We start from the raw sequence: 26,705 nt of genomic DNA on the forward strand, positions 1-26,705 counted from the left end.
AATTTCACCGGATAAATAAGTAAAAAGAAGTCACTGAATTCAACGTCGATTACTTTCCAATCTTCTTTGGTATTTATACTTCATTCTCCATAATCACGAAGCGTTCATGGAAAATAATGATCTCCGTTTGCATAAACGGTGATTTTCCTCCTGACTTTATTAATTGGCTGTAAATCTTCTGATCCCAAGATGTTTATCTGCAACATTGAAAGTGACAATGAACCTTTAGTGTAATAGAATTAATACGAAAAATAAAATTCTCGTAAAAAAAAAAGTCAGAAAAAGTTAAAAAGTTGCAATGGAAAGTTTGATACCCTTCCAACTTTGTAATAGAAATCTCGATGTAATATAAATTTAATTGAAAAATACTAGTCTATAATCTGTTAAATATTATCAATATCGTTGATAAGAGTGCATCGATAATCCATTAAACATCTGCGGCAAAGAAAACGTTGGATTATTGGAATGTGAAGAAAATTCATCGTGCATTCATCATGACGGCAAAAATTTTCAATAGAAAAGATCGGTTAAAAAAAATCGCATCGTATCCCAGTGAAATATAAAATCTCTCGATCCGAATCATCTGAGTTGACTCCTGTGAGGATTTGTGATAAACATAGATAGATTTATCTATCTTTATTTTAATGTTTTGTAAAGTTTTGAAACGATGGTACTCCCAGCATGAAAATAAGCGAAATTAAATAAAACAAGACACAAGAGACGTAAGAAGCACATGACTTGAGTTTGATATGAGTAAACTCGTGACAGCAGGCCCGATAAACCACTGAGAATAATTTAATCGACCGCAACAACCGGCAAACGTGTTCAGTCCTTCGCCAACATGTCCAGGAACAGGAATTACCAGACATTTACGAACGAATGCGCGCCGTCCAGCGAGTAAGTACTTTACGAGAACATTCTCGAACATACACGTTTCAAAAGGTAAAAAAAATAAAAAAAAAAAAAAAAAAAAAAAAAAAAAAACAGGATAAATTTCGACGGTGGATAAATACGAGATCAACCTTGTATATAGTCGGCCATGATCTAATCGGCCATTTTCCGCGCCTACCAGGTGAGTTGATCGATAACGCGTTGTAAAGTTCAGGGGCTCGTTTAATTACACGCTAAATGTTCTACTATCTTGTTCGAAATATAACTAAAGTGGAAAATTTTGTAATGATCGATGGGTATCGTTGTAATTGTAACATTTGCTAGAATGAACGTTATGTTTATTTTCCCGTATGAATATGTTAAATTAATCGAGTTTGATGGAATTCTAATAATCTTAATTAGACATGGTTGATTTAATTTGAATTAAAAAATACGAATTTGGAAAATATACATTAATAAAAGATTTTTCGTTATGTAACGTAATAACATAAACGTATTATCAAATTTCATCATTGCAATTGGTTTTATCGGACATTTTGATATTTTGATTAATTTATAATAATGGAGTCGTGATTTGAAGAAATGAATTTAAAAAATATCGAGAAGAAGATGTTAAATTTTGAATTGTTAATGTATAATTAGAATATTCGTTATACTCATAATTATTTGTAAAGAAGTATTAATAATATGACTATTTGTCTGTTTATGAAAACGTCATACTTAGCGATTAGAATATTTGCATAAAACGGATTATTCATTGAGGTTATCTTTCTATGTCTGATTTTATTATTTATTTTATAGTATATATACGGTATATACGAATCGTCATTGTATACAAATAACGAAAAAAAAAAAAAATAATAATCAAAACGAAAATAATGATATGTATTGTAGGAAAAAAATTTGAAATACATTAAAATTTTATTCAAAAATATTTTTTATTTTGTTCATCCTGTCTTTTATCATTAAAATTGCTTTTATTCTTTTGATATTTGAATGATTCTGTCTTAAAATTTTTAACTTTGTTTTTTAAAGTTTGATAGTTAAATATTGTTTCTCGACCTTCTATTAAAAAAATTTTATCTCACGATAAGAGCAATTTTATGAAAACGTGACAAAATAGAATTTTCGCTTATTCGTTATCTCATTTCGTACATTTAATTATATATAAAAAGACATCAATATTGGAATTCACGAACAACAATCGTGACAGATTCAGTCACGAGTTGTACCAACCATCTACAATACGCGATATGCTTCTATTTTTTTCAGATAAACAAATGATCAAATCCTCGTGATTGTTCTTATCGATTCGAATGTGATTGTGCTTTACATGTACTCCTAATTTAGAAAGAAATTGAGATTTATACTTGTAACTTTTCCGAAATTGCGAAATTTAACATATCCTTTTTTTTCTTATTTCATGTATACGTACGTTGTCGATCCTTTTTATGCTCAGTCAATATTAACATGTTGCTTTTAGCAAATTGAAATTTCACGTTTAATTTCCATATTGTTATTAACAAGTAAAATTTGTAATTATAATCAAAATACTAATGATAGAATTCTTCCAAGTATTTCTTTATTCAACAATTTTTTCTGAAGTATATTTTTTTTTTAAATTATATTTTTTCTTCGATGCACATATTCCTAGATATTTTAGAATATTTTTTTCGATATTTTTTCTCCAGTAAATTTAATTCAATTAATTCTAGTCTTATTTAATGAGTTGTAATCCATATATAAAATTACTTTTTTTTAATGATTTCTTTTCATTACGAGATAAATTGGTTTGAATTTCACTTTTTCGAGGCTTTTTTGTGAACGCGCAAAAGCTATTTAAAGAACGCATGCGCGAGCGGACAAAATTCGCGCGTCTTCCTATCGCGCAGGTCAGAAAGGATTCGACCAATCGAAACGTCGATTACTTTTGCTTATATAAAGCTTTACCGGCGATTATCGCGAGTACATTCGCTTCGCGCGCGTCGTCCAAAGAGTAAACGGTACATAGAATTAACTTGTTTTTCATTGCTTCAATCTTTATACGCAAATTTTATTTTTTTTTATTTGTATTCGTTGTGACTATCTTTCTCCATCTAATCCTAATTTTCGTCAAAGAATTTTCGTAAAAAAAATTCATGATAAAAAGAGAATAAAAAAACAAGGAAACAATTAAAACGTTCAGTGTACATGTATTGTCCATGGAAAAAAATACAAATGGGATTTTACAAAATAGGGTATATTGGAATTTCAAGAGTTTCTTGAGAGAACGAAAGTTGTTCCCAAAAACACTACGTGATCTTGTGAGACTTCGTTAGGGGTAACGAATACAAGTGATCTTGAGAAAGAAAGAAAGAAAGACGGAGATCAAAAAGAAAAACAAAGACGACAAGAAAACAAAAAGAGGAAGGAAGAAAAGAAAAAGGAAAAAGGCGATGATGTGCAAATTTTTTCTTATAACAAATATATAATTGTGATTAAAATAGAAACTGTGATATAACATTGCAAATATTTTATTTTATTTTAATACTGTCTTGTTTTGGAAAAACGGCAGCAAAAGATTGATAAAACGAACACTATGGCAAAGTAAGTATATTTATATTATACGTATAACATATATGTGCTGTTACTGTGCTATATTTATTTTCTAGTTCTTATTGTACTTCCTTTTCTCCTGATATTATGATCACGAAGTGTCATACAAAAGATGAACACTTTATTTTGATAAGATATAATCGCAATTGTTTCTTTTGATCAACTGTATTTTATTCATAATTTTTTTTTTTCATTGATGAAATCAATTATAAATTCAGCTGAATTCAAAATTAGTTAATCGTTTAATCGAGTAATCATCGAGTATGATTCTTACTTTTTTCCTTTTTTTTTTATATTGATATAATTAATGTAATTAATTATAATAATAAAATTATTTATAATCATAACTCATCAACTGTAATTTCTATTACAGATTTTGAAATTAAAATAATAATTTCACTGTTGAAATTGAACTTCATTTTATAATTTTCGCAATATTTTTATATTTTTAACCCATCGAGACAATTGTTAAACATTGACAAATGATGAAACTCATTCCTTTAATAGCATAATCCACATGAATTAAACTCTCGAATGCATCTTGTAAACATACCCTATTTTCGGTAGATTAATTAACCATTTCTATGAATCACACTCAATAATTTTCTGATTGAATTGAAGCAGCAGAGTTTTCGTGCTCGACACGCTACGAACAGATAACAATTGAGCCTATTTACCACTGTTTAACATGATTAACTTATTAATATGCGCTGTCAAGTAATGTCATTAATGAATGACCAGATGACGATTAAAATTCGATACACATGTTTCGCATCAAAGAAATAATCTTTCAACAATATTCCTTTTATTATTACAATTAAAATATTATAATTAAAATATTTTTTTAAAACAATACGTTTTCAATTATCAGATCAATGTTTTTAATCTACTGTGTTCGTTTCGTGTCATCAGTCATAAATCTTAATTCATGTATTATCTATCTAAGATAAAATTATAGTAAGAACTAGATAATTTTCGAATATTTTTTGCAAAATTTGTTTATACCCTATAACCGTCATATATTCAATCCAGAAAATATTTAACGACACCAATTCAACAACTTGATCGATAGTCTTATCGTATCAGTACTTTTAACGTATATTCAAGATTTGAATCTCGATACAAGAGAACGCTATATATTCATTTTCTATCATCATTTTTAAGGATCAAGCATTTAAACAATTTTAACGCAGGATATCTTATAATTAGAATAATAAATACACATCTTGTTTGTATCTCTGAAAAATATAAGTAAAACGCAAATCAGAAGCAATTGATTAATTGCAGCAAGTGTGTTCAAAAGATATTAACAATTCGTGTAATTATTGAAAAATTTACCATTGTGTAACATTATATTATTAAAAATGTAATCACATTCTTTTAATTATCTTCATTTATAAATATTATACATGTATTTAATTACCCAGAATAACCTACTAATTACAATCTTAATTACATTCTAACACAAATATAGTTTCCACTGTTTTTGGTGCGTTACTCCGTTATTGTTTTCCATGGATAAAAACACATGATGCAATTAAACTATTATTACTCATCGATCAGGGACAATTGTTCGATGTGTGCTCGAACGATGTACACATTGTACACTTGAACCCTTTCGTGTAAAGCGTGGACAGAAATAATTTCATCCGAGTGTGCCAAAATTCGTACCAGTCTTCGGCTAAGTGAACGGCGAGAGAAACGTTTTAAAAATTGATGTTTATCTTTTAAAAATTTTATACAAGACATGAAAACATGCGCATTTTATTCATTATTGTTATTATTATTACTATTATTTTTATGAAAAAAATACATAGATCGGTGATAAATAAAAATTAAGATGGAATTCGACGATGTGTTCAAACTCTTTTCTCTTTCTGAAACTTTTATTCTTCTTTTCTTACGCGCGGTTATTTCTGATTCGTTGCAAATCTCAACAATACAGGTTAAGGATGTTGAATCGTAAAAAAGTATTCTTGGTACATTTCTACGCACATATATTTATTACACTGTTTCATAGTCGGTCTTTGCAAAAATAAACACGTAGATTATGCCCGAGTAGATAGCAAATATTCATTCCAACTGTGTTTTATTAATAACAAATCTGCATGTAAAAGCAATCTCATTAGCGATATTTATCATTTCCATGTGTTTATCATTTCACTATTCACTGGGCCGAGTTTACTATGTTTGATAAATGATGCCTGTTTTCAATAAATGTACATATCGTTTCAATGAATTGGTGTTGCTTAAAAAAATTGCGAGACAAAAAAATAATTGACATGCAAAAATAATAGTAATTAAATGCAAAATAATTCTCAATTTTTACGTTGTTAAAAATCAATATAGTTCTAGAAAATATGTTCGAGTAATATTTTATCTATAATGAGTTGATTTATTATTGTTAAAAATATAAGTATAAATAAGTAAAAATAATTATAATTTATTTTAATATTTTGCATAAATACCAATTTTTAGCAGAATCCATAAGTCTGCGATAAGTAAATATTCTTATCAATGGTTTCATTAATATAAAAGATATTTAACAGCTGCAGTCAGATAAAAAATGCAATTTCGACCGATAACAAAAGGAAAAAATTTGCAGAATCTTTGCAGTTTTAAAAAATATATATTTATTTGACGTACATTCGACGAAGATACTACATTTTATTTTTCTAAACATTCTTCGTTTTTTTTTTAAAATTAACTCGCTTATCGGACGTCGCGTTCATGTTTGTTCGTAATCTATTTCAAACATGCTTCCTACAATCATCATCTTTTTCAATATTCTAGAAATGTATAAATAAAGAAGATTCGTTATATCAGAAGATTTTTAACCGTATCAGCGCGTGCCGCTTGTAGCAGTACACGCGTTACGAACTTCTCTTTGTTAATTCTCTCATTCTTTCAATTTAATGGTCATAATTATATCGATCTACGTCTTTGTTCATGGACCGCAAAAAATTTTAATATCGCTTTTGAATCATATTTCATTATCAAATATTCGTGTTATTTAAAATCATTTCATATTACGTTTTTTTCTTTTAAACATAGTACTTTCATTTTAAATAACTATTGTTAACTATTAACTTTTAACTTTTAATTATCGATAATCCCGAAAGAAGTGAATCAGATCATTCTGTTGATAATTATTTGTTACAAAATTACAAAATATTTTTTATACAAATAATTAATAAATCGATTTTTATTTAAAAAATGGGATTTTAGGTCAAACTTTATTTTCGTAACACGTAAAATCAGTGCCAAATTTTCAAGTTATCTCGAGCATTACTATTACATATGTATCTCGCATATAATAATAATAAGGATTTATTAATGCAGAAAAAATAAATGTTCAACAAGTATTATTTCTATCTACGGATTTTATTTAAAAAAAAAATGATTTTCAAATAAATATTTATATGTCTACGTCTCTCATCCCTTATCTGTATCGGATAAAAATAATTATCTCATAGTCCGTAGATAAATAACCAAAGAGGATACAAAACATTGCTTTGTATCTTCAGTTGTCTTATATCATATAAAATAATGCGTGTGCGTATGTATCACCACATATTTGATTTTTCCGATACAAATAAATTAAAATTTTTTAGTCTATATTACCACGTAAATTTTGCATGATCTCTCATCACATGTAAATCTTTAATAATTTGGATATTGACAAAAGATTAATTATTTTGTTGCAGGAAAGATTTAAATTTAGAAGATGGAAAACCTGTACTGGCAGGACATAGTGCAAACACTAATCCAGAAAATGGTCATTCTGTTCATGGAAGTGCTGTCAGACAGGTTCTGGCAGCGGTAGTGGCACAACTTGGAACTCTGAACACTGGTATGGCTTTTGGTTTTTCTGCCATTGCTGTCCCACAACTACAAGAATCAAATAGCAGCATTCCTATTGGCAAAGGATCATCTGAGGAATCATGGATTGGTAAATTAATACTATTTAAAAAATATAAGACCTTATCATGGTCATGATGATAATAAATTATATTTTTCTTGTAGCTAGTATGTCTTCTATTGGCACTCCTATTGGATGTTTAATATCTGGATATATGATGGACGTACTTGGAAGAAAACGATCTCTTATTATCACCGAGATTCCAGCATTGCTTGGATGGATATTAATTGCATGTGCGACCGATGTTCGTATGATATATGCTGGAAGATTCTTCGTAGGACTTGGATCAGGCATGGTGGGTGCTCCAGCGCGTGTTTATACAGGAGAAGTGACTCAACCTCATCTACGGGGAATGTTGACCGCTTTTGCAAGTATTGGAGTCAGCACTGGTGTTCTGATCGAGTATTTTTTGGGAAGCGTACTTACGTGGAATGTCTGTGCAGCTATTAGTGGAATTTTACCTCTTGCCGCTCTTTTGTTAATGTTTTTCTTTCCTGAAACACCTTCGTATCTTATATCTCGCAGTAGACCTGAAAAGGCACGAGAGGCGTTACAACAAGTTCGTGGTAGTACGTACAATATTAATCAGGAAATGGAAACACTTATTAATTTTTCTAACGAGCGCGATGTTAAGCGTCCGAAAGGATTTCGAGAAATAATTAGAGCTCTTTTAAAACCGAATGCTATCAAACCTTTTACTCTATTGTTTTTATACTTTTTAATATATCAATGGTCAGGTACAAATGTAATAACTTTTTATGCCGTTGAAATTTTTAATGATTCAGGGGCAACAATAAACAAGTACTTAGCTGCGGTAATTCTCGGGATAATAAGATTAATATCAACTATTGCTGCTTGTATCTTGTGTAGAAAGAGTGGACGAAGACCTCTCACAATGGTTTCGTCTGTCGGTTGTGGACTTTCTATGGTAGGATTAGGTGGATATATGTGGTTAAAAAGCTATTGGACTGCGAATAATCTTCCATTTATTGCTACTTGGATACCTGTTTTATGTATATTTTCATACACTATTGCTTGCACGCTTGGTTTTCTTGTTATTCCTTGGATAATGATAGGTGAGGTGTATCCAGTGCAAGTACGTGGTATTATTGGCGGTTTAACTACAATGGCAGCCCATTCTTTTATCTTTACAGTAGTTAAAACATATCCATATTTAACTAGTATACTTACTACGCATGGTACTTTTATTTTTTATGGTTGTATATCTTTATTCGGAACGATATATTTTTATTTATGTCTTCCCGAAACTAAAGATAAAACACTTCAAGAAATAGAAGATTACTTTTCCGGTAGGAACAATAATTTAAGAACTAGAAATATAGATAACCATAAACCAAAGGTGTTACAAGTGAAAAAAGGTCAGATATTGCCTTGAATTATTTATAAATAATATTTTAATAGACGTAAATTAATAATTTGTCGTCTTCCATCAAACAAAGATAAAAAGTTATATAGTTACGTTTTATTATTAATCAAAATTAATTCATATTATTATTAAAGACCTGTTTCTAATTTAATTTAAGAAAAAAAAATGAAACAATAGTATTCTATATTTATCTTATAAGATATTGGAGGTGATAACATGATTAAAATTGCAAAAATTTATTAAAATTAATTAAATTATATAAAGATTACAATTATCATAGATATTTTATTTCTTATTTATAAGTAAGACAATTTTCAATAATATCTATTTATTAATTAAATATTAAATATTCAAATAATTTAAATATAATATTTTTTTTTATAAGACAGTAACAATATAGATATATTTTTGTAAGAGGATCAAATATATTTGTAAAGAAAAAAAAAATGCTTTATGGATATTTCAATACGCACATAAAAAAACGAAAAAGGTGCTATTTATTATTATAGTATTACAATATCTGTATATATGTGATAAAAAGATAATATGTAATTATAACTAGACTTATAAGCGATATTTGTAAAAAAAATCATAGTCTGACAATGTACGCGTTTCAGCAATGCAAACTACTCTATAAATTAAACATTTTTAATATATTTACTATGTATCTCAGGATTTTTTAATTTTTCCTTTTTAATCTTAATTGCTATTATGAAAAAATAAGTTTCTAATTCTTAAATATTTAAATATTTTTTTGGACTTATATGTATATAATGAAGAAAATTAAAATATAATGAAGAAAGTCAAAATATAATTTATTTCTATATATTTATTCGTTATTTCAATTATTTATTCGTTATATACAAGTATATTATTATTTAATCAAGTAATTTTGATAAACGTAGTTTATTACGTTTTTTTCTCATACGTTCTTTTTTCTCTTTTATAAATTGCTTGATCATGTTTGGAGATAATATTTCACCTCTATATGTTTTGGGCAATATTTCTTTATCCAAAATGGTAAGTCTTTCTTCAACATATTTCTTAGGATCAAAGTTTTGTGCCTGTTTAATTTGAGCAACTAATTCTGCTTGAAATAATTTTTCCTTCATTATATTACGGTTTGCTTTAATCTTTGCCCATTTAAACTTCATTTTTTTGCGCAATTTCCTTCTCTTGTGTTTTTTCATTTTTTTTCTTCTAATTACTATCATACGTATAGCTAATTTTTCTAAGGTATTTTCTGTTGGTGGAAGTTGGAAAGATGTATCTATTAATGGTAAATCTTGTTTAATAGGTTGGTTTATTAAAGGTTCTTCCATTGATGGTATATATTTAGATAAAGGTATTTCATTTATATCTTTTTTAATATTATTTCTGGAATTTTCAAAATCTACATTAAGCGTTTTTGATATGAATTTAATATTTGGAGATACTATATTTAAGGCATTTGTAGAAAAATTAGGAAGCGATATTGTATTATTATATTCTTTTAACAAATATGAAGAATAATATCTTACGATAATGTTACCTAAAATAATAATATCACGATAATAATTTTTTTATTAAAAATTATGTTAGGTTATGTTTAATATCGAATTAGAAATGATATAATTTACATACTTTTTGTGTTTATAGTTATTTGTCGAAATGCTGCACATAATTTATTAATAGCCATTGTAATTATTTCTTACATACCTGTACATTTAATAATGTACTTAAAATAATATGTAAAATATAATATATCAAATTCAAAACATCGATAGAATGGAACTATAGTCTATTGAATAGAAAAACATGGCGCCGCTATAACAGGATATCAATGCATGTAGATATAATTTTAGATATAAGTAGAATTACATATAATATATAATAGAATTGATAAGTCTTATGAGATTTTAAATTTCGTTTATTGAAAATCATTAATTTATTTAAACAATATATGTTTGTCTTAATAAGATATTTTATATTGGTGTATAATATAAACATATATATACGATATTTTAATCCATTCGCGTTTTAAGAGTCTTGACTGTAATTTTATCTTTTTCTCTGTAATTAAAAGTTAATGATTAATATCCTATAATGTATATATATATATATATAAAAAAAAGAAAAGATAAAGATCAAACTAACATTATATAAACAATAGCACCCCAACCAGATATTGCATCTCTATCACATGCATTTACTAATGCTTGACTAATTGTTTCAAAGAGATCATCTGGTTCCATATCTGGTTCATAAAGTGATTCACACATTCCATATAGTTGTTCAGAACATGTTCCACCAACCACAAAATCATTTGATGGACTTATACATCCTATTAAATCCATATTGCAAATAAATGGTTCATAAGTATTAGGATTTAATCCAGCAATAATAGGTTCTACAAAATAAGGTCCAAATCTTCTTTCATATAATAAATTTGACACCATTGATGCAAATGCTTTAGGATGTATTTTCCTATTTTCTTTAAGTTCATAAAGATTTAATCTAAATCTTAATTTTTCCATTACAGTTTGAGTATCAGTAGCAAGACCAGGAAGGCTAAGATACAAATGAGATCCCATTTCAAATATCTTTTGAAAATCACATGTTATGGTTTGTGCTTGTATACCAAATCTACGATCAGCAGCTATTGCCACACAATTCTTGCCTTTCATTGCTATAATAGCTCCACCATTATAAGCTAAAATACTCTGAAAAAAATTGCAAACAATCAAAATCATAAGAATTAATTAATAAAAATATTTTACTTTACTCAATTAAATTTCTTTTAATTAATTTAAAAATTTGTCGATACATAATTAAAAAATTTTCATTAATAATACAATTATATTTTTTTAACATAATTTGTAAAACGTGCAATGTCATTAATGTATTTGACAGTAACATAACCTCTTTTTTACTTTACATTGTTTTAAAATATTTGAATTTTACATTTTAAAATTGAGATATTTGTAGAAATATAACAAAATAACTACTATTTAATATAATAAATATTTACCATTTTTAAAATGTTTTGAAAAATTTACTAATATCAGTTAAATTCTACCGCACTTTAAAGTATATTACAAAACGCAAGTTGTAAGTCATGAAATATATAATGTATAGAAGTTCGATTTCTTTTATTATATAGTAAACATAAATTCATATAACTGATGAAGACATTATATTAATATTTTTCTTTTAAGTAAAGATAATAAATAACATATAATATTTCTATTTAGATATTATTATTTTTAATATAAATTTTTAATATTATATAGAATTAAGAAATGTGCGCAAAAATTAATATTTGATTATTTTGAAGTTTTAATAATCTTTTTGAACCATTTTATATTCAGATATATTTGTATAATGCTTTTAATATAGAAAAAAAATCAATTTATTTAAATAAAGTAAATACAATATAGATACCATTAAAAAATTTATTATTTATGTAAGAATAACATAGTATATTTTGTACTGAGAGTAGAGTTTCTAGATAGCCTATTCCACCATCCCCTCCAAAATCTTAGAAAGTCAAGAGCAAAGGGGAAAAACATGGCTTTGCAATGTTATTGAGAAATTTGAGGCAGTTTCATGATCCGCATTTAATTCGTTATCTATTATAGAAAAAAAGTTTATATTTTTTGTGAATTCAAAGTCTCTTTTTAAGTAAACGTTTTATAAAAGTGATAGCTAAAGTGAAAACGAAAGGTGGAAAACGAACAAAAAAAAGAGAAAGAGAGGGAAAGACAGAGAGAGAGAAAAATGTGTTCGATCAAGACGAGTCATTGTAAATGTCATGAATTTTGCAACTGGGAATGATTTACGAATTATTGAAAAGAAGAGTTTTCGTAGAATTTATCTTGATAGGAATTAAAATTGATTGGCAATTGCATTTTGAAGAATACAGATCACTCTTTCTACGAATTTTTGGTTAGTGGTTTCGATGAAAACCATCTGGATACTACCAGTCAGCTGTAGTTTGTAACACGCGTTTACACGTGCAGCTTATAATTTGTTCAATAATTAAGAAACGTATCATTTAAATTTAATCAAAATAAAATATAATAAGATGCAATCGCGACAAAAAATGATTGTTTTTGGTTCACATTTTACGATGATTTACGAATGGTTTATATCTTTTCATATAAGTGTACAAGCGCTATTTTAAGTGCTGATCAACTCGATCTACTTGCTCTAAAATAGTATTCTAAGAAATAATTTTTTCATTTTGGCTAAATTAAATAAAAGAAATTTTAAGATGTCCATGAAATAAATATGCATCCGCGATGTATTTTACTTTTATGTTATTTTTAAACTACTAATATACAAAACACTTGGACTTAGTCTTATAATTTCAGTCTTTGTCTATAGTTTAAAGATTATTTTTGGAATATATTTTAGGTTCTTGGCTTTAATATTTTTTAATTCCTTGACTTGTAAGGTGTATTTATCTATTGTATAAATTTTGTATTATTTTTTTTTGTCATTACAAGATTATAATTTAAGCTATTGTTTTTTTTTGTAGGTTTACAGATTTGATAATTATATTATAGAATTTGTATACTTAACTCTTTGGTGTTATAAGTCTGTAGTATTCTGTTGATCTTATAAAAGAATGTCACTAAAGCCTAAACGTGTTGATTTTACTCAAACATGGGAAGCATTACAAGAAACTGTAAAGTGTGTAATAACGTTATCATATGTTCCACGTGCAACATGGTATGATAGGTTCAGGTACTTTATAATATCTTTTGATTATTTTCAATTATTTTCATATTATATAAAATATTGTATATTTTTGCATATATATCTTTCTTATTTCAGTGATGTGTATTCATTATGTGTGGCATATCCAGAACCACTTGCCGATCAATTATATTGTGAGACAAAAAGATTTCTAGACAATCATGTCTTCCAATTATTAACAAAGGTTCGTGCCCAAGGTGAATCTAGCTTATTGCAGGCATATCATCAAGCCTGGACAGAATATTCACAAGGCATTAATTATTTGCATCGCTTGTACTTATATTTGAATCAACAACATATTAAAAAACAAAAGCTTTCGGAGGCAGAACTGATTTACGGCATGTCTTCCGCTACGGTCGTTGATTGCCAAGAACAAATGGAAATAGGAGAGTTAGGTTTAGATATTTGGAAAACGAGAATGATCACACCATTAAGAAAACAACTTGTGTCTCTACTCTTAGAAAATATTCATGCGGATAGAGTTGGTACATCTCCCACAGCAAGTACAGAAGTTATTTGTGGTGTAATACAGAGTTTTGTTCGAGTTGAGGAGTATAAGATGAAAGGACAAGTAGATGTAATGATTCTTGTTACATTATTTCATTTTTTTTTAATATGCACGTATTTTGCAAAACTATTTTATGTAGTGTATTTTCTTTTAGATGTATCAAGAAATTTTTGAAACACCTTTTCTTGAGGCTAGTGGAGAATTTTATATGAGAGAAGCAGCTGAATTACTTCAAAAATCGGATGTAACGCATTATATGGAACGAGTAACGTGGCGACTCATTCAAGAAGAACTTCGTGCCCATAAATTTCTTCACACAAGTTCTGTGCCTAAAGTATGCTTTTACTTTAACATACAAATATCAATTGTATACATATATATATTAAGTTAAAATAGTCGATTGTTTAACAGTGATATATTGTAGGTGAGACAATGCTGTGAAGAAAAAATGATTGCTACGCACGTAGCGTGGCTTCATTCAGAAGGAAAAAATATGATAGATAATGAACGTAAAAGGGACTTAATTCTTCTTTATCCATTGTTAAGGCCATTACCTTCAGGTTTGGCAGTACTTGTACAAAAATTTACTCAACACATCACTCAACAAGGATTACAAGCAATTGGTTCTTTACAAGGAGAAAATGTAAGACATGTATAGATCAAATAATTATATTTTGCGCAATAGTACGTTATTATTTATTGAATATGTAATAGATACACACACAGTTCGTGGAAACTATGCTGGATGTACATCGTAAATATTCGGAATTGATTAAAGATGTGTTCAGGGGTGATCAAGCTTTTGTAACTGCTCTTGATAAAGCTTGTTCAATTGTTGTGAATCATAGGCCTGTTCCACGGCAACCAGCTAGAGCACCTGAATTAGTAAGTATCCTAAATTGTTATATTCTAGTGTAGTTTATTCACTTTTTTATTCACTTTTATTCCATGTTTAATATTTTAATTTAAGCTTGCTAAATACTGCGATTCTTTGCTAAAAAAATCTGCCAAGGCTGCATCAGAGGGAGAAGTAGAAGAAAAACTAGCACAGTGTATTACTGTGTTTAAATATGTTGATGATAAGGATGTTTTTCAGAAATTTTATGCACGAATGTTGGCAAAAAGATTAATACATCAACAATCACAATCAATGGATGCCGAAGAATCAATGATTGATCGTTTGAAACAAGCTTGTGGTTATGAGTTTACGAATAAGTTACATCGGATGTTCACCGATATGTCAGTTTCAGCCGACTTGAATGCCAAGTTTACAACAAGTTTACGAGAAGGGGACAGAGAAAATCAATTAGGCATCGGTTTTGTAGTGTATGTGTTACAAGCAGGTGCTTGGCCTTTAGGTTTACCACCATCTTCAGGACCATTCGATATTCCTCAACAATTAGAAAAGTCTATACAGGCGTTCGAAACTTTCTATCACGCGCAATTTAACGGACGGAAACTTACTTGGTTGCATCATCTTTGTCAAGGCGAACTCAAGTTCAATTATTTAAAAAAACCTTATTTGGTAACTGTACAAACATACCAAATGGCACTGCTACTTCTTTTCGAACATTGTGATTCGATACAATGCAGAGAAGCTGCCGCATCATTACGCTTATCACATGATCAATTAGTTAAACACGCAACCAGTTTGGTTGATTGTAAAATTTTAAAAAAATCAACAGATGGAGAATTGGAGGAAGATACAATTTTGTCGCTCAATTTCGATTATTATAATAAAAGAACGAAATTCCGTATAACTGGTACATTACAACGGGATGTACCACACGAATGTCATGATGTTGAAACTACTCATCGCAGTGTTGACGATGACCGAAAATTGTACCTGCAAGCAGCTATAGTTCGTATTATGAAGAGTCGTAAGGTTTTGAGACATAATCAACTTGTACAAGAGGTGAGATTTTATTTTAACATCAATACGTGCGAATTAAGTTAAACAATTCAATTGAATGTAATAATGTTTTTCCAGGTACTAAGTCAATCTAAGGTTACATTTGCACCATCAATCAGCATGATCAAAAAATGCATCGAAGCTCTTATAGATAAACAATATATTGAACGTACGCCAAATAATGCAGATGAGTATTCGTACGTCGCATGATTTTATCGTACCACCTGACACAATCATTAATTTATTTTATTCAGGATGCTTTGTGATCATTCATAATGTCATACTTTTGGTAATGTTTCAATAAGATGATTAAATACTCAAAATTTTATCTGATTAAATATATTTATATAATTGGAAAAAACGATACTTTTATCAATAATAATATTTAAATGAAATCTCTCGTTTGAAAGATCAAAGAAAGCATCCTGAATTGCTTTCTTGCTCCTAAATTGACCGATTAATAACTTAGTTGATTCAATGACTTGTAATATATGTGCACGGAATAAAGATGATGTTACTATTTTATGCTGGGACAGTTTCATTAGTTTCCCAAGAGTAAAAATTTAATTTCTGATTTTATTATAACATTATATTATTATAACTACTCGAGATTCATTGAATCCATATGAAGAACAAATCAATATATTTTTACAAAATCTATATAACAATACTTTAAATATATTTGAATTCTAATTTTTATCTTGTTATTTATGATAAGTTTTGGTCCCTTATTTTTTTAAATTATAAAATACCAGTTATAAAACTGGTGACAATGTATATAATACTTTTGATGGCCATATATTGCACGATACATGGTGAGATTCAAGTGACATTGCAAAAAATTGTTTGCATCAGACACTTTGCTCTTTAAAAATATTATATAATATAAGGAATATTATTAATGAGTTACACTACAGCATAGATTTGGGTTGGTACTATTAGGAACGTGGAGTTTTTAGTTGCAACAATTCTGGATCCAGCAAAGGATTATCATCCGCCTCTGATTCTAATGGCTTATTCATACTATTAACCACAAGAGATGATGCAGTAGCTGTGTTACTATATGGTGAAAATCCTGCCCATTCCATGCCAAGATATATGGGTGGTGGGCTACCTAATGGTGGTTCCAATAACAAATGATCTGATTGTTGCTGCTGTTGCTGCTGTTGTACTTCTTGGCATTCAGAAGGTGGCAAATGCGAAGTCAAGTGAGTGGTTACTTTACATTGTTTCTCTTGTTTTCGCCATTTTGCTCTTCTATTTTGAAACCATACCTATAAGAAAGTTATCGAACTTGATAATTATTATCGATCGTATTTTTTGGAACAATAGAATATAGCTATTACCTGTACTCTGGCTTCTGTCAATTGAATACGGAGAGCAAGTTCTTCTCTAAAAAATACATCAGGATAATGTGTTTTTTGAAATGCTCTTTCCAATTCTTCCAATTGAAAGTTCGTGAACGTAGTACGATATCTGCGCTGTTTTCTTTTACCAACTCCAGTTGATTGCCTATCTTCACTTCCCGGGCTTGATGAAAAATCATACGCTATAAAAATAAAATATTATACTGATCAATATTATGAATATCAATATGATCAAGTATATTTTCAACGTATAATGTCACGAATATAGCACGATTTATTCACTTTAAAAGGAGAAGCACTGTCGCTACAAAACATTATAAATTAATGTGTTGATTCACAGTTCACACACTGATTTCTCACTGCATTTAATCGCGATAAATTTAAAATATGGTATAAAATGATTCATAACTTTTAAACCGATTACCACTAACTCTATTTAAAACAAGGGCTGGCGATTCGCTTAATGCATTTAGCAATAATTTAATTGAGGACTGCCCCAACTTACGAGCCGACAGGTAGAGAGTGGCAGTTAATTAAATCAGGTCTGGGGTGGCAGGGTGCACTTACAGAATTTTGTAGGAAAGCAAACTGAGGAAGATTGAGCGCCTATCAGACCAGCTAGAGCAGTCGACTGTAGATCTCCTGCAGAGTTGATCTCGTCTGGTGCTCCAGCAGAAGCAACGATCGCTCCAGTGGACACTAGAGGATCACGCGGTGCACCCACTAAAAACAGTTGTCTACCATTTTCGTTCGCACTTTCGTCTTCTTCCTTTAAATCCATTGCAATATTTGGCTTCCGTCGTTTAATTAATTAAAACACCGAATAAATGAGGCTGACGATAGACTGAGTGAAGAATAGGCTAATGGTAATTGAATCACTACAGGTTGAGAAGTTCGTGTGGGTACCACAGCGACTCCGCAACTCTGCTATTTCTTTTCTCTTTTCCTCTTTTTTTTTTTTCCTTACACCTGTACGACGTAGATAGGGTAGGGGATAGAGTATATTCAACATGAACTCTCTCAAGAGGGGTAGTGAAGCCTCAAAAATGTATTGCTTATACACCACGAATCAATAGCATGAGTGTAGAAAAACGGTATATCTAGTTTTTATCACATACTCATTAACTGTTTTACGAGTAATTAATATACGATTATACGTTATAACCGATTATTTTATTTGGTATTAAAAATACCCAATCGTAAAGTGAAATTAATTTAGAAAAAAAAAACATGTTGAATAATTGAATATATATAAATAATTCGATGGTTACTTGTTGCATTAAGATTATTTTCAATTAATATATCGAAATATGTAATTATAATTTTTATTTTATAAAAAAATGAAAAAGACACAAAAAAGAATGTGCTATCAAATAATAAATTTTGTTAGATTTTTTTTTTTTATTAGATCAGTGTAGTGTATTACAATATGTACAAAATTTGCTAGATCTATTTAGACTTAAATAAAGAATATATATATATATATCGTGCCTTAAAAGTGCACATCTCATTGTTCAAGCATTACCACAATAACTCTTTGTTAAGCTTATAGAAAACTGAAATTATGCTATTTGTTTTATTCATGGAAATGTGAGAAAATATATTCAGCACAGTGCATATCACAGTAGGTGCATGAAGTAAAATGTTCAATATGAACTTCAAAATTGTTATCATCTTCAGTATTCCATCTCACGTGTATATATTGAAACACATTAGTTGGACCCATGTCATATCAACATAGAATAAAACATTCAGACATAAAAAAGGCGAACCTTACTGGTAGAGACCAATAAATCATCGTCAAAAAATTTTGTCTCTATCACAACATTTCCACTATAAATAAAATAAAAATAAAAAAGATTAATTAACGATAAATGATTTCAAAATAGAAAAGTATAGTAATATATATACTATATATATTTACTTTAAAACATTAGCAGGCATCATTTGACTTTCTGGAGCAGCTTGTATCAAACTTTGCCATGTATTAGTACTATTAGGTATAACAAATCCAAATTCAAAGAACCATTCTTCCAAACATCTACCTTTAAACAACACTTTTTGTTCTAACCTAAATCTTTCCATTGGTTCTGCAGAACTAAAATTAATTTCTCGTGAAACTGCACGACATTTTAAAATCTTTTTAGGTACTCTTGCTTCATGTTCGATTTCCGGGACAGACCTTTGTATAATAAATTTCAAAGTTACGTTTTAAAAAAATCATATCATTGCAGCGTTATTGTGCATTAAGAATTAAGGTTATAATATACTTACAAATCTTCGTTACCTTGCCATAATATTTTACCACTATCAGCGTCTCGTAAATTCATCCAATTTCTGTGATAAGTAATAGTTAAGAAATACAATTATAAATTAATACTTATAAGATGAGTAAGATTTTTCATCGTAAACTGACTTTAACCTATAAAATGCCACGATTATGTGTAATTTATTTGCAATAGGATTGTAATTTTGTTATTTAAAAAAAAAAAAGGATACACTTGAAAGCCTTTAAGTATATCTTCGCCTCGAGAAGGCATAATTATTTTTAAGTGAAATTAATTACTTTTTATCTCGTATGTACATAAATCTTGTATGTAAAATCCATTCGAAACTATCGATTCTTTAATTTACTAATTTGTAAGCAGAAAGTAGCCATTGGTCATATCATATAGCTAATTTCAGGTATCATTGATAGAATAGATAGATTTATAAAAATTACTTTTAACATTTGTACATTAAGTAGTTTAAATCATAAATTATAGATAATTAGAATAGATAAGATATAGAACATGAAATATACATACATATATTGCATGTTATATTTCATAATATATTCTAAATTAGGTATTAAGAATTAAGATTAATATATATATATTTCATAATTTACAGACTTTATTAGATTATCGATCCAAGATTTTGCAAGATAATATAAAAATCAAAGTAATAATATAAATAATATAAATAATAATTTCCGTTAATATATATAGAGAAATTTTTTTAATATAAAAGAAGCTATCTTGCATTTTTTATTATTTTCAGCTTTTTGTCTTAGATAAAAAAAAAAGTTTAAAAGTAGAAATATAGTATATTAAAAAAAAAGTCATAAAAATCAAAAAAAGTTATCAATATTTTTTCTAATCAGTATTATCAATTTAAAAAAAATTGTGTCCTATTTTTTATTTTACATCGTTGTATATTATTTTTAAGCAAATTATTATATTGTCTAATAATTTTATAAACATTATTTAAAATAATAATAAAATAATAATAATGAATTATTGAATTATTGTATATTTCAGTAAACATATTAAATAAATCAAGTTATTAAATGAGATATTTAATTATTTTTTTCTTATTATTGTATTTTTTATAAAAAAAAATTTTGTATTTATATTTTTACAAAATAGAATAAAACATAATAAAACATGATCGAATAAATTTTGTTGAAAATTTTAATATCAATAAGTTAGACAAGGAGAATAAATAGTGGGACAAAGATAGAGATAGTATAAAAATATTGAAATCAACGCCATCTTCAGAGTGTCGCAAATGAAACTCGCATAAAAAGGACAGAAAATAGAAAGAAAAGGATAAAAATGGTGCAAGAATTAGCGATGAGTGCCATCTCTTGAGCACGAATCAAACTATAAATGATTATAAACCGAGGGTAAAGTATCTAATATAAGAATTGAATATCAACGCCATCTTATGAACGCCATCTTTCATTAAGAGATATCTTTGGTATTCAAGAGATGGTGCTAGTGATCAATTCTTATTCTATTTCTATCCTTTTCTTTCTATTTTCTGTCCTTTCCACACTAGTTTCATTTGCGGCACTCTGAAGATGGCGCTGATTTCAATATTTTTATCCTATCTCTGTCCTTGTCCCACTATTTGCCCTCCTTGTCTAACTTATTGATCTTAAAATTTTTAACGAAGCCTATTCGATCCAAATTTTTTCTTTTACGTTTTATTCCATTTCGTGGAAATATACACAACGAACATCGTCCCAAGTGTTCACTACGATTCTTTATCTTCCTAGTAACAGATTAATCCCTTAAAAAAAAAAGTTTCTCAAATTTTCCCAATTTTTTTGAAAAAAATACATATTTCAAAAGTTTGAAAAATCAATTGTTAATAAATAATTTCTCAGAGAAGAAAACTTTCAATTCATCGATTTCTCTTGCAGTTTATCAAGCTACTACTTTAAAAGATTAACACGTTACAACGTTCTTGACAATTTGAAAATAGTTGGAATCCCGACAATCGAGAAAAAAGAAAACCGAGGGCAAGTGGTGCAACAAGTGTCGCAACCATTTCCTATCCTCGCATCTTCGATCTGAATGCCATTTCGATTGCATGGGTATACAAGTTGGCGAGGATAGAAATCCGAGAGCGACGCGTCCAGGATGGTTTTTGTCTGTAGTGTTAATCAAGCTGGAAATCGGGAGAACTGTCCCATCGTGGAGACTTTCTAATTCGTCAAGCTAGCTTTTCCTTAATTCTCCCCTAATGCTGCCACGGATAATGCAGAGGGTTCCTTTCATACGTTTCATTGCTCCAACGAATCTTAGAAACGGTTTTCTATAGCGGATCGAGTTGTATTAAATTTAATAATAATAATCGTATTATTAAAAGGATCAATATATATATATATAATTTATAATTGTCCTTTCTCCTTTTTTTCTTTTTTTCTTTCTATTTAAGGAGAAACACCAAGTTTCCATAAGATTTCAAACTGAACTTACCTTTTATCCACAATGATGAAGATCATCTTCCAAGTATAATAAAATGATCTTTTTTTTTCTCTAATCACACAACGTTAACAACGATTTCTAATTTCTATATCCTCTACTATATTTAACAGACTTTACACTTTATGACGGATGTTTCGATCGATCAGAAACTTAACGATACCCTGTTCGAAGCAAACGCGTCAAGTAACAACTACCGATCATTGTTACGGTAAGGAGTGCAGTTTCATCCGTGCCGTGTGTGTTTTAAAAGTCGATCGGTGCACCTATCGTTTCGCTCGTAAATGACCACCCTTTGAAGCGAGGAAACGAACGCTGGGGCCATCGAGGCTGCATTGACGACAGTCAGCGAATAAAGAGCACGCGTGGAGAACGGTGCCCAGATTCTTCTCTCTCGTCGTTCGTTTTATACGTTATTCCCTCTTTTACGAGCGCTCCACCCGATTTCTACTCGATTCGGGACTTTGAACAATGTGGAGCAAAATCCAAAAGTTGGAGCAGCCGTGTACTCAAATAAAAAGAAGAAAAGAAGGAAAAGAAGGGAGTAACAGATGGAATTAAATCGTTCGATTCTTCGTGGATTTTCTTTTAAGTTTTCTGAATTAAATTGCCCTTCTTTTATTGAAACTATCGTTGGAATAAATTACGATAATTATGGCGAGCTTCTTGAAAAATTCAAACGGTTCAAGCGTCAATATGGTACATTTTTTATTTCGATCGATTATCTAATCACGTCGCCTCCTTGAATTATCGAAAAGAATTTCGATTCCATGTATACGCTATGCTTCTCCATTCGAAAATTCGTTTACTCGCTCGTCCAAGAATGAACTGTTTTCAAAAATTAATCAAACTATTCCACTTAATTCCACCAAGATAACAGAAAATTAATTCACCTCTTAAAAATTTTCCTCCGATCGTTATTCTGTCTTAAAATTCCAATCACACACGTTACTTTATCGAGACAAAGGCACGTTCTCGAAAAAATCACCCTCCCTCCTCACCACTTCCTCTGATCACAACAATTCTCCACCTCCTCTCCAAAAAAAAAAAAAGAAAAAAAAAAGAAAAAAAAATTAACCAGGGACGTTGAATGGACGTTCGCGTGGGAGAAGTCGTAATGCATTCGGCGTCATTATACCGCCATTACACGGTTGAATTTGTAACAGTGTAAAGACAAAATGAAAATCATGGGGAATGGGGCGAGGAGAGGGCACGGTGTGCCGTCGCGCTATTGGTCGCCGTTAGGGGTGTCCGAACACTTCGTGGGTGGTTGGGAGCCACTATATAAAGCGTTTCACGGATCATGGTACATCGCAGTTGCTTTCACGTGTTGCTTCATCCGCGTCTCCAGATCCGCGGTTTTTCCTTCCTCAAAACGTACGAGTCGCGTTTTTTCCCCCCTCTCCCGCCCCCACCTCCCTTCTTATTCCCTCGTTGGTCAAACGAACGAGTTCTTTCGTTCGAAGAATTACGTTTCTCGATCTCGAGAGTAGTTTTTCCTTTCCTTCTGCTCCGATTTTCGGTTACGATACAAGATGAGGACGTAATTCGATCGCGAGAGAGGGGAAAGAAAGGAGAAACAAACAAACGAGAATCTTTCCAGAAAATCGAACGAGGTAAATCCGAAGGAAAGAAGAAAAATTGGTTCCTTTTACTCGACGTAGAAAAAAAAAAAAAAAAAAATTGAATCGAATCGAAGAGAAGAGGAGGAGGAAATATTTTCGGGAGTTGTTGTATTTTACAGGCAGGAAGATGCACTCGCGGGGTAGGAAGATGCAACTGGTACCGTGTTTCGGTGGCGTAGAGATCGTGCTGTGTTTGTGGATCACGAGTGCTGTTTTAACACTGGTCGCGTCCCAGCAAAAGTTCTACATCCAGGGCCGGTATGGAAAACGTCAAGAGCCGCGTACAGGTGAGCGAGAATTATAAATTATAAATAACATACACTAAAATCGATATTAGAAATCCATTCTCTCCTCTCTCATCGATCCATCCGTAAACGCGTTTCAGCTCTCGGTTTTTCATCCTCGCCAAAATATCGACCTAATTCCACTCGTCCGCGATTGATCAATTAACGAATGTTCCAACTACTCCGATATTCCGTCTGTTGATTATAATAACAAATTCGTAACCTATTTGCGTAACCCACGATATCGCGGTTCACCCCGTGATTCGTTGAAAGCGCGAAAGCTTTAATTTTCCACCTATATCGGGTAATCATTTCCAGCTTTTGCTCGCATTCGATTCTCCAATCAGAAACCGTTGTTCAGCGGTTGTGCCTTCAATTATCCGTTTCCGGTTTCCAGTCACCCGATCTTTCGCGAAATTTGAAATTTTACTCCAATCTGGATTATAGATTCTCTCTCTCTCTCTCTCTGTGTATGCATCCATCCTCGTCCGTGAGCGGGCGATAATTGATCGAGTTCTTTTCTTTTCTTCTCTTTTCTTTTCGATTTCAATCGCAGAAATTTCGTTCCTCCTCCACGGACGATTTATTCCGTCGCGAGATTCGTTCTATTGGAAACGGAAAAATGCAAGGAAGGAAACATCGTTCGTCTCGATATAATAATTGTTGTATTTTTTTCCTTAAGAAAGATCGTTCCGATATTACCTTCACGGTAATTAGCCATAGTTGTTGAAGCGGGTGGACGGAGAAAAAGGAAATTATAGCACATATAAAAAATTTTATGGCAAATTAAACACGAAAGGAGGATGAGAGTTTCTTAAACTCGGATCGCAATTTAACTGTGTTGAGCGTCCGAACTGGGGACATTTTTCTGCCCATCGTCAATAAGTTTCAATAAGTATGTATGTCGTAAATCGAAACTTTGGCTCGCGTTGTTTAGAAAAAAAATATCGAAATATCTCGTTGAAACATCACGCGAGCTCGATTCCAGTTTAAACTTACGATCAAAATCGCAATCTTATTGTTACGTGTGATTTATGCAACGATCTCTATTTGATCGATATTCAAGAATTAAATTCCTCGTTTTCTTCCATTTCTTCTCTTCTCTCTCTTCAAAGTCGCAACTTCACCACTTCGCATCCTTTAACTCGTCCATCGTAACAAGAAAACTAGACTTTTAAATTTGCAGGATATTTTTCATCCAGGGGATGATAATACTTTTCGCGTGACAATCACGAAAAATGTGCAAAACTATATATATATATATATATATTCCATCCACGAGACAAGACTTTGGAAAAAATCGAAATTTAACGTTTTAATCTCTTCGAGGATTCGTCCGCAATTATATGTGTTAATTGCAGATTCGTTCTACGTGTCGGGAGGAAGGTACGGGCGCGAGAGCGAGAGCGGAGTGGCGAGCAAATCGCAATTGGCGAAGTTGGTTGAGGCCGAGGTGCCGAGGATAGATCGATTCGTTTGGGGTGGCCGATACGACGGAAAACGATCGCCACCTATCGACTATCGGCCTGTCTCGTCCGTGAATCGTTTCAGCGCTGTCCTCGACTTCATGGATCAGGTGGACCTCGATCGAGAGAAGAACGATCTCGGTAACCGAAACGAGCTCGATTTTCTCCCCTAAGATCAATCGTATATCGTACACGGTGAGGATCAACAAGAGATTCCACTTCTGTTTCCCCCTTTTTGTTTTGTTTATTTAAGCAGAAGATCGGCTTTTCGATCGGCCCGGTTTCCCAATTGATAAGATCGACACGGGACGAGTACAGATGTCCCGAGCGTTGAAATCACCCAAGAGCGATGTGCTCGTTAGCGCGTCGAATGAATTTTCGAAGCGTGGATAAAATAATAATCTGGAGCGTGAAAAAAAAAAAAAAAAGAAAGAAAGAAAGGGAAAAAAAAGTGTTAAACTTTGTCGGAATTATTAACGAGTACGGGATCGCACCTTTTTGTTGTTTTTTTTTATTGAAGTTTGTTTTTCGCAATGATTCCATTCCGACAGAGGAATGGAGGAAGTTTTGAATCGAAACGAAGCTTTTCGCGGTACGAATGGAACAACTTTTGAATAGTATCGTTTGAAATTTATAATTTTTTTTAAACGCGAGTTTTTTCAGAGTAAAAAAAAAAAAAAAAAAAAGAGAAAGGAAAAACACGAAAATTTTACTACAAATTTCACTGTTCAAGCGTCTAATTTCACCGTGATGTTGTTAGAACGAGTTTAATTTTGCAAAATCGAGGATGGCATTTATTTTGTTAAATTCCCTTTGTCAAAGTTGCAAAGCATTACCCAAAGCGGTTTCAAATGTAAAGAGAGACGATCTCGTTACAAAAGCGGGATAATTCCTTTTTCTTTCTTTCTTTCTTTCTTTTTCTCCCCTCTCCCCCTAATGGTGGAACAACCATTAGTTTCACTTCCTCTTCTCTCTACTTTTTTTTTTTTTTTGCAGACACCTTGGGAGGACTCGTTGGCCCTTTTTCGTGGAAACGAAAAAAAGAAAGAAAGAAAGAAAGAAAACTGGAGGGGAAGAAAGGAGATGCACGAATGGAATGAATAAAAATTTCCAATTTTTTTTAAACAAGTCCTCCGCATAATCAGAGTGTAAAGTATCGCGGAAATGAGTGAAACGAGCAAAGGAAAAAAATATAAGCTTCAGTTTACGCATCGTAGAACACCCTGTGTGCTTTCTATTTCTCTCATC

At 30.5% G+C, this 26,705-nt stretch overlaps 7 protein-coding genes and 1 long non-coding RNA gene across 10 annotated transcripts; 3 read left to right on the forward strand and 5 right to left on the reverse strand.

The window, feature by feature from the left end:
- Positions 1 to 711: 711 nt before the first annotated feature.
- On the forward strand, positions 712 to 9,462 carry LOC100871578 (facilitated trehalose transporter Tret1). 2 transcript variants are annotated; one of them, XM_012488350.3, is made up of 3 exons: positions 712 to 897; positions 7,194 to 7,438; positions 7,513 to 9,462. In XM_012488350.3, exons 1-3 carry the CDS (start codon positions 842 to 844, stop codon positions 8,802 to 8,804), a joined length of 1,593 nt encoding a protein of 530 aa, XP_012343804.2. In that variant the 5' UTR covers positions 712 to 841; the 3' UTR covers positions 8,805 to 9,462. The 2 variants fall into 2 exon arrangements, with proteins under 2 accessions (XP_012343804.2, XP_003694998.2); XM_003694950.4 differs by lacking the exon at positions 712 to 897 and adding an exon at positions 2,854 to 3,477.
- On the reverse strand, positions 6,096 to 7,938 carry LOC147657536 (uncharacterized). The gene is made up of 2 exons (XR_015292344.1): positions 7,470 to 7,938; positions 6,096 to 7,377 (listed from the first exon to the last, which is right to left on the reverse strand). It is a non-coding gene; the product is annotated as an uncharacterized LOC147657536 (long non-coding RNA).
- Positions 9,463 to 9,604: 142 nt separating the features above from the next.
- Positions 9,605 to 10,625, reverse strand: LOC147657537 (uncharacterized). Its single transcript, XM_086909278.1, has 2 exons — positions 10,419 to 10,625; positions 9,605 to 10,326 (listed from the first exon to the last, which is right to left on the reverse strand). The coding sequence occupies exons 1-2, from the start codon at positions 10,471 to 10,473 to the stop codon at positions 9,674 to 9,676; spliced, it is 708 nt and encodes a 235-aa protein (XP_086765404.1). The 5' UTR covers positions 10,474 to 10,625; the 3' UTR covers positions 9,605 to 9,673.
- A 61-nt stretch (positions 10,626 to 10,686) lies between these two features.
- Positions 10,687 to 11,956, reverse strand: Prosbeta3 (proteasome subunit beta type-3). Its single transcript, XM_003694954.4, has 3 exons — positions 11,806 to 11,956; positions 10,932 to 11,497; positions 10,687 to 10,847 (listed from the first exon to the last, which is right to left on the reverse strand). Exons 1-3 carry the CDS (start codon positions 11,806 to 11,808, stop codon positions 10,799 to 10,801), a joined length of 618 nt encoding a protein of 205 aa, XP_003695002.1. The 5' UTR covers positions 11,809 to 11,956; the 3' UTR covers positions 10,687 to 10,798.
- Positions 11,957 to 12,302: 346 nt separating this feature from the next.
- On the forward strand, positions 12,303 to 16,483 carry Cul2 (cullin 2). Of its 2 annotated transcripts, none has more exons than XM_012488347.2 (8): positions 12,303 to 12,722; positions 13,318 to 13,526; positions 13,617 to 14,115; positions 14,201 to 14,380; positions 14,471 to 14,689; positions 14,761 to 14,931; positions 15,017 to 15,961; positions 16,037 to 16,483. In XM_012488347.2, exons 2-8 carry the CDS (start codon positions 13,408 to 13,410, stop codon positions 16,166 to 16,168), a joined length of 2,265 nt encoding a protein of 754 aa, XP_012343801.1. In that variant the 5' UTR covers positions 12,303 to 12,722; positions 13,318 to 13,407; the 3' UTR covers positions 16,169 to 16,483. The 2 variants fall into 2 exon arrangements, with proteins under 2 accessions (XP_012343801.1, XP_086765389.1); XM_086909263.1 differs by lacking the exon at positions 12,303 to 12,722 and adding an exon at positions 12,735 to 12,920.
- Positions 15,954 to 18,332, reverse strand: LOC105735873 (uncharacterized). The gene is made up of 3 exons (XM_012488354.3): positions 17,893 to 18,332; positions 17,305 to 17,507; positions 15,954 to 17,232 (listed from the first exon to the last, which is right to left on the reverse strand). Exons 1-3 carry the CDS (start codon positions 18,104 to 18,106, stop codon positions 16,897 to 16,899), a joined length of 753 nt encoding a protein of 250 aa, XP_012343808.1. The 5' UTR covers positions 18,107 to 18,332; the 3' UTR covers positions 15,954 to 16,896.
- A 374-nt stretch (positions 18,333 to 18,706) lies between these two features.
- PrBP (Prenyl-binding protein) lies at positions 18,707 to 20,130 on the reverse strand. Its single transcript, XM_003694955.4, has 4 exons — positions 19,825 to 20,130; positions 19,600 to 19,662; positions 19,250 to 19,507; positions 18,707 to 19,158 (listed from the first exon to the last, which is right to left on the reverse strand). The coding sequence occupies exons 1-4, from the start codon at positions 19,863 to 19,865 to the stop codon at positions 19,077 to 19,079; spliced, it is 444 nt and encodes a 147-aa protein (XP_003695003.1). The 5' UTR covers positions 19,866 to 20,130; the 3' UTR covers positions 18,707 to 19,076.
- Positions 20,131 to 23,397: 3,267 nt separating this feature from the next.
- LOC105735874 (uncharacterized) lies at positions 23,398 to 26,673 on the forward strand. The gene is made up of 4 exons (XM_031917353.2): positions 23,398 to 23,698; positions 23,827 to 23,994; positions 25,353 to 25,652; positions 26,454 to 26,673. The coding sequence occupies exons 2-3, from the start codon at positions 23,835 to 23,837 to the stop codon at positions 25,628 to 25,630; spliced, it is 438 nt and encodes a 145-aa protein (XP_031773213.1). The 5' UTR covers positions 23,398 to 23,698; positions 23,827 to 23,834; the 3' UTR covers positions 25,631 to 25,652; positions 26,454 to 26,673.
- The last annotated feature ends 32 nt before the right edge of the window (positions 26,674 to 26,705 follow it).

The sequence above is a fragment of the Apis florea genome, unplaced genomic scaffold, assembly GCF_048593485.1.
Source record: "Apis florea isolate Af1SG1 unplaced genomic scaffold, ASM4859348v1 contig_3081_pilon, whole genome shotgun sequence".
NCBI lineage: Eukaryota > Metazoa > Arthropoda > Insecta > Hymenoptera > Apidae > Apis > Apis florea.

Bases quoted from the DNA above. Each gene is read 5' to 3' on its own strand.
- LOC100871578 (XM_012488350.3), top strand. From the start codon at position 842: ATGTCCAGGAACAGGAATTACCAGACATTTACGAACGAATGCGCGCCG. The intron at 898-7,193 runs GTAAGTACTTTA...ATTTTGTTGCAG, and splicing joins GAATGCGCGCCGTCCAGCGA to GAAAGATTTAAATTTAGAAG. The intron at 7,439-7,512 runs GTAAATTAATAC...TTTTTCTTGTAG, and splicing joins ATCTGAGGAATCATGGATTG to CTAGTATGTCTTCTATTGGC.
- LOC147657537 (XM_086909278.1), bottom strand. From the start codon at position 10,473: ATGGCTATTAATAAATTATGTGCAGCATTTCGACAAATAACTATAAAC. The intron at 10,327-10,418 runs GTATGTAAATTA...TTATTATTTTAG, and splicing joins AATAACTATAAACACAAAAA to GTAACATTATCGTAAGATAT.
- Prosbeta3 (XM_003694954.4), bottom strand. The intron at 10,848-10,931 runs GTTAGTTTGATC...TTTTAATTACAG, and splicing joins GGTGCTATTGTTTATATAAT to AGAAAAAGATAAAATTACAG.
- Cul2 (XM_012488347.2), top strand. From the start codon at position 13,408: ATGTCACTAAAGCCTAAACGTGTTGATTTTACTCAAACATGGGAAGCA. The intron at 14,690-14,760 runs GTAAGACATGTA...AATATGTAATAG, and splicing joins GTTCTTTACAAGGAGAAAAT to ATACACACACAGTTCGTGGA. The intron at 14,932-15,016 runs GTAAGTATCCTA...TTTTAATTTAAG, and splicing joins CAGCTAGAGCACCTGAATTA to CTTGCTAAATACTGCGATTC.
- LOC105735873 (XM_012488354.3), bottom strand. From the start codon at position 18,106: ATGGATTTAAAGGAAGAAGACGAAAGTGCGAACGAAAATGGTAGACAA. The intron at 17,508-17,892 runs GTAAGTGCACCC...TTATTTTTATAG, and splicing joins TTGCTTTCCTACAAAATTCT to CGTATGATTTTTCATCAAGC. The intron at 17,233-17,304 runs GTAATAGCTATA...ACTTTCTTATAG, and splicing joins TGACAGAAGCCAGAGTACAG to GTATGGTTTCAAAATAGAAG.
- PrBP (XM_003694955.4), bottom strand. From the start codon at position 19,865: ATGCCTTCTCGAGGCGAAGATATACTTAAAGGCTTTCAAGT. The intron at 19,663-19,824 runs GTATCCTTTTTT...TACTTATCACAG, and splicing joins ATACTTAAAGGCTTTCAAGT to AAATTGGATGAATTTACGAG. The intron at 19,508-19,599 runs GTAAGTATATTA...TATTATACAAAG, and splicing joins TGGCAAGGTAACGAAGATTT to GTCTGTCCCGGAAATCGAAC.
- LOC105735874 (XM_031917353.2), top strand. From the start codon at position 23,835: ATGCACTCGCGGGGTAGGAAGATGCAACTGGTACCGTGTTTCGGTGGC. The intron at 23,995-25,352 runs GTGAGCGAGAAT...TGTTAATTGCAG, and splicing joins ACGTCAAGAGCCGCGTACAG to ATTCGTTCTACGTGTCGGGA.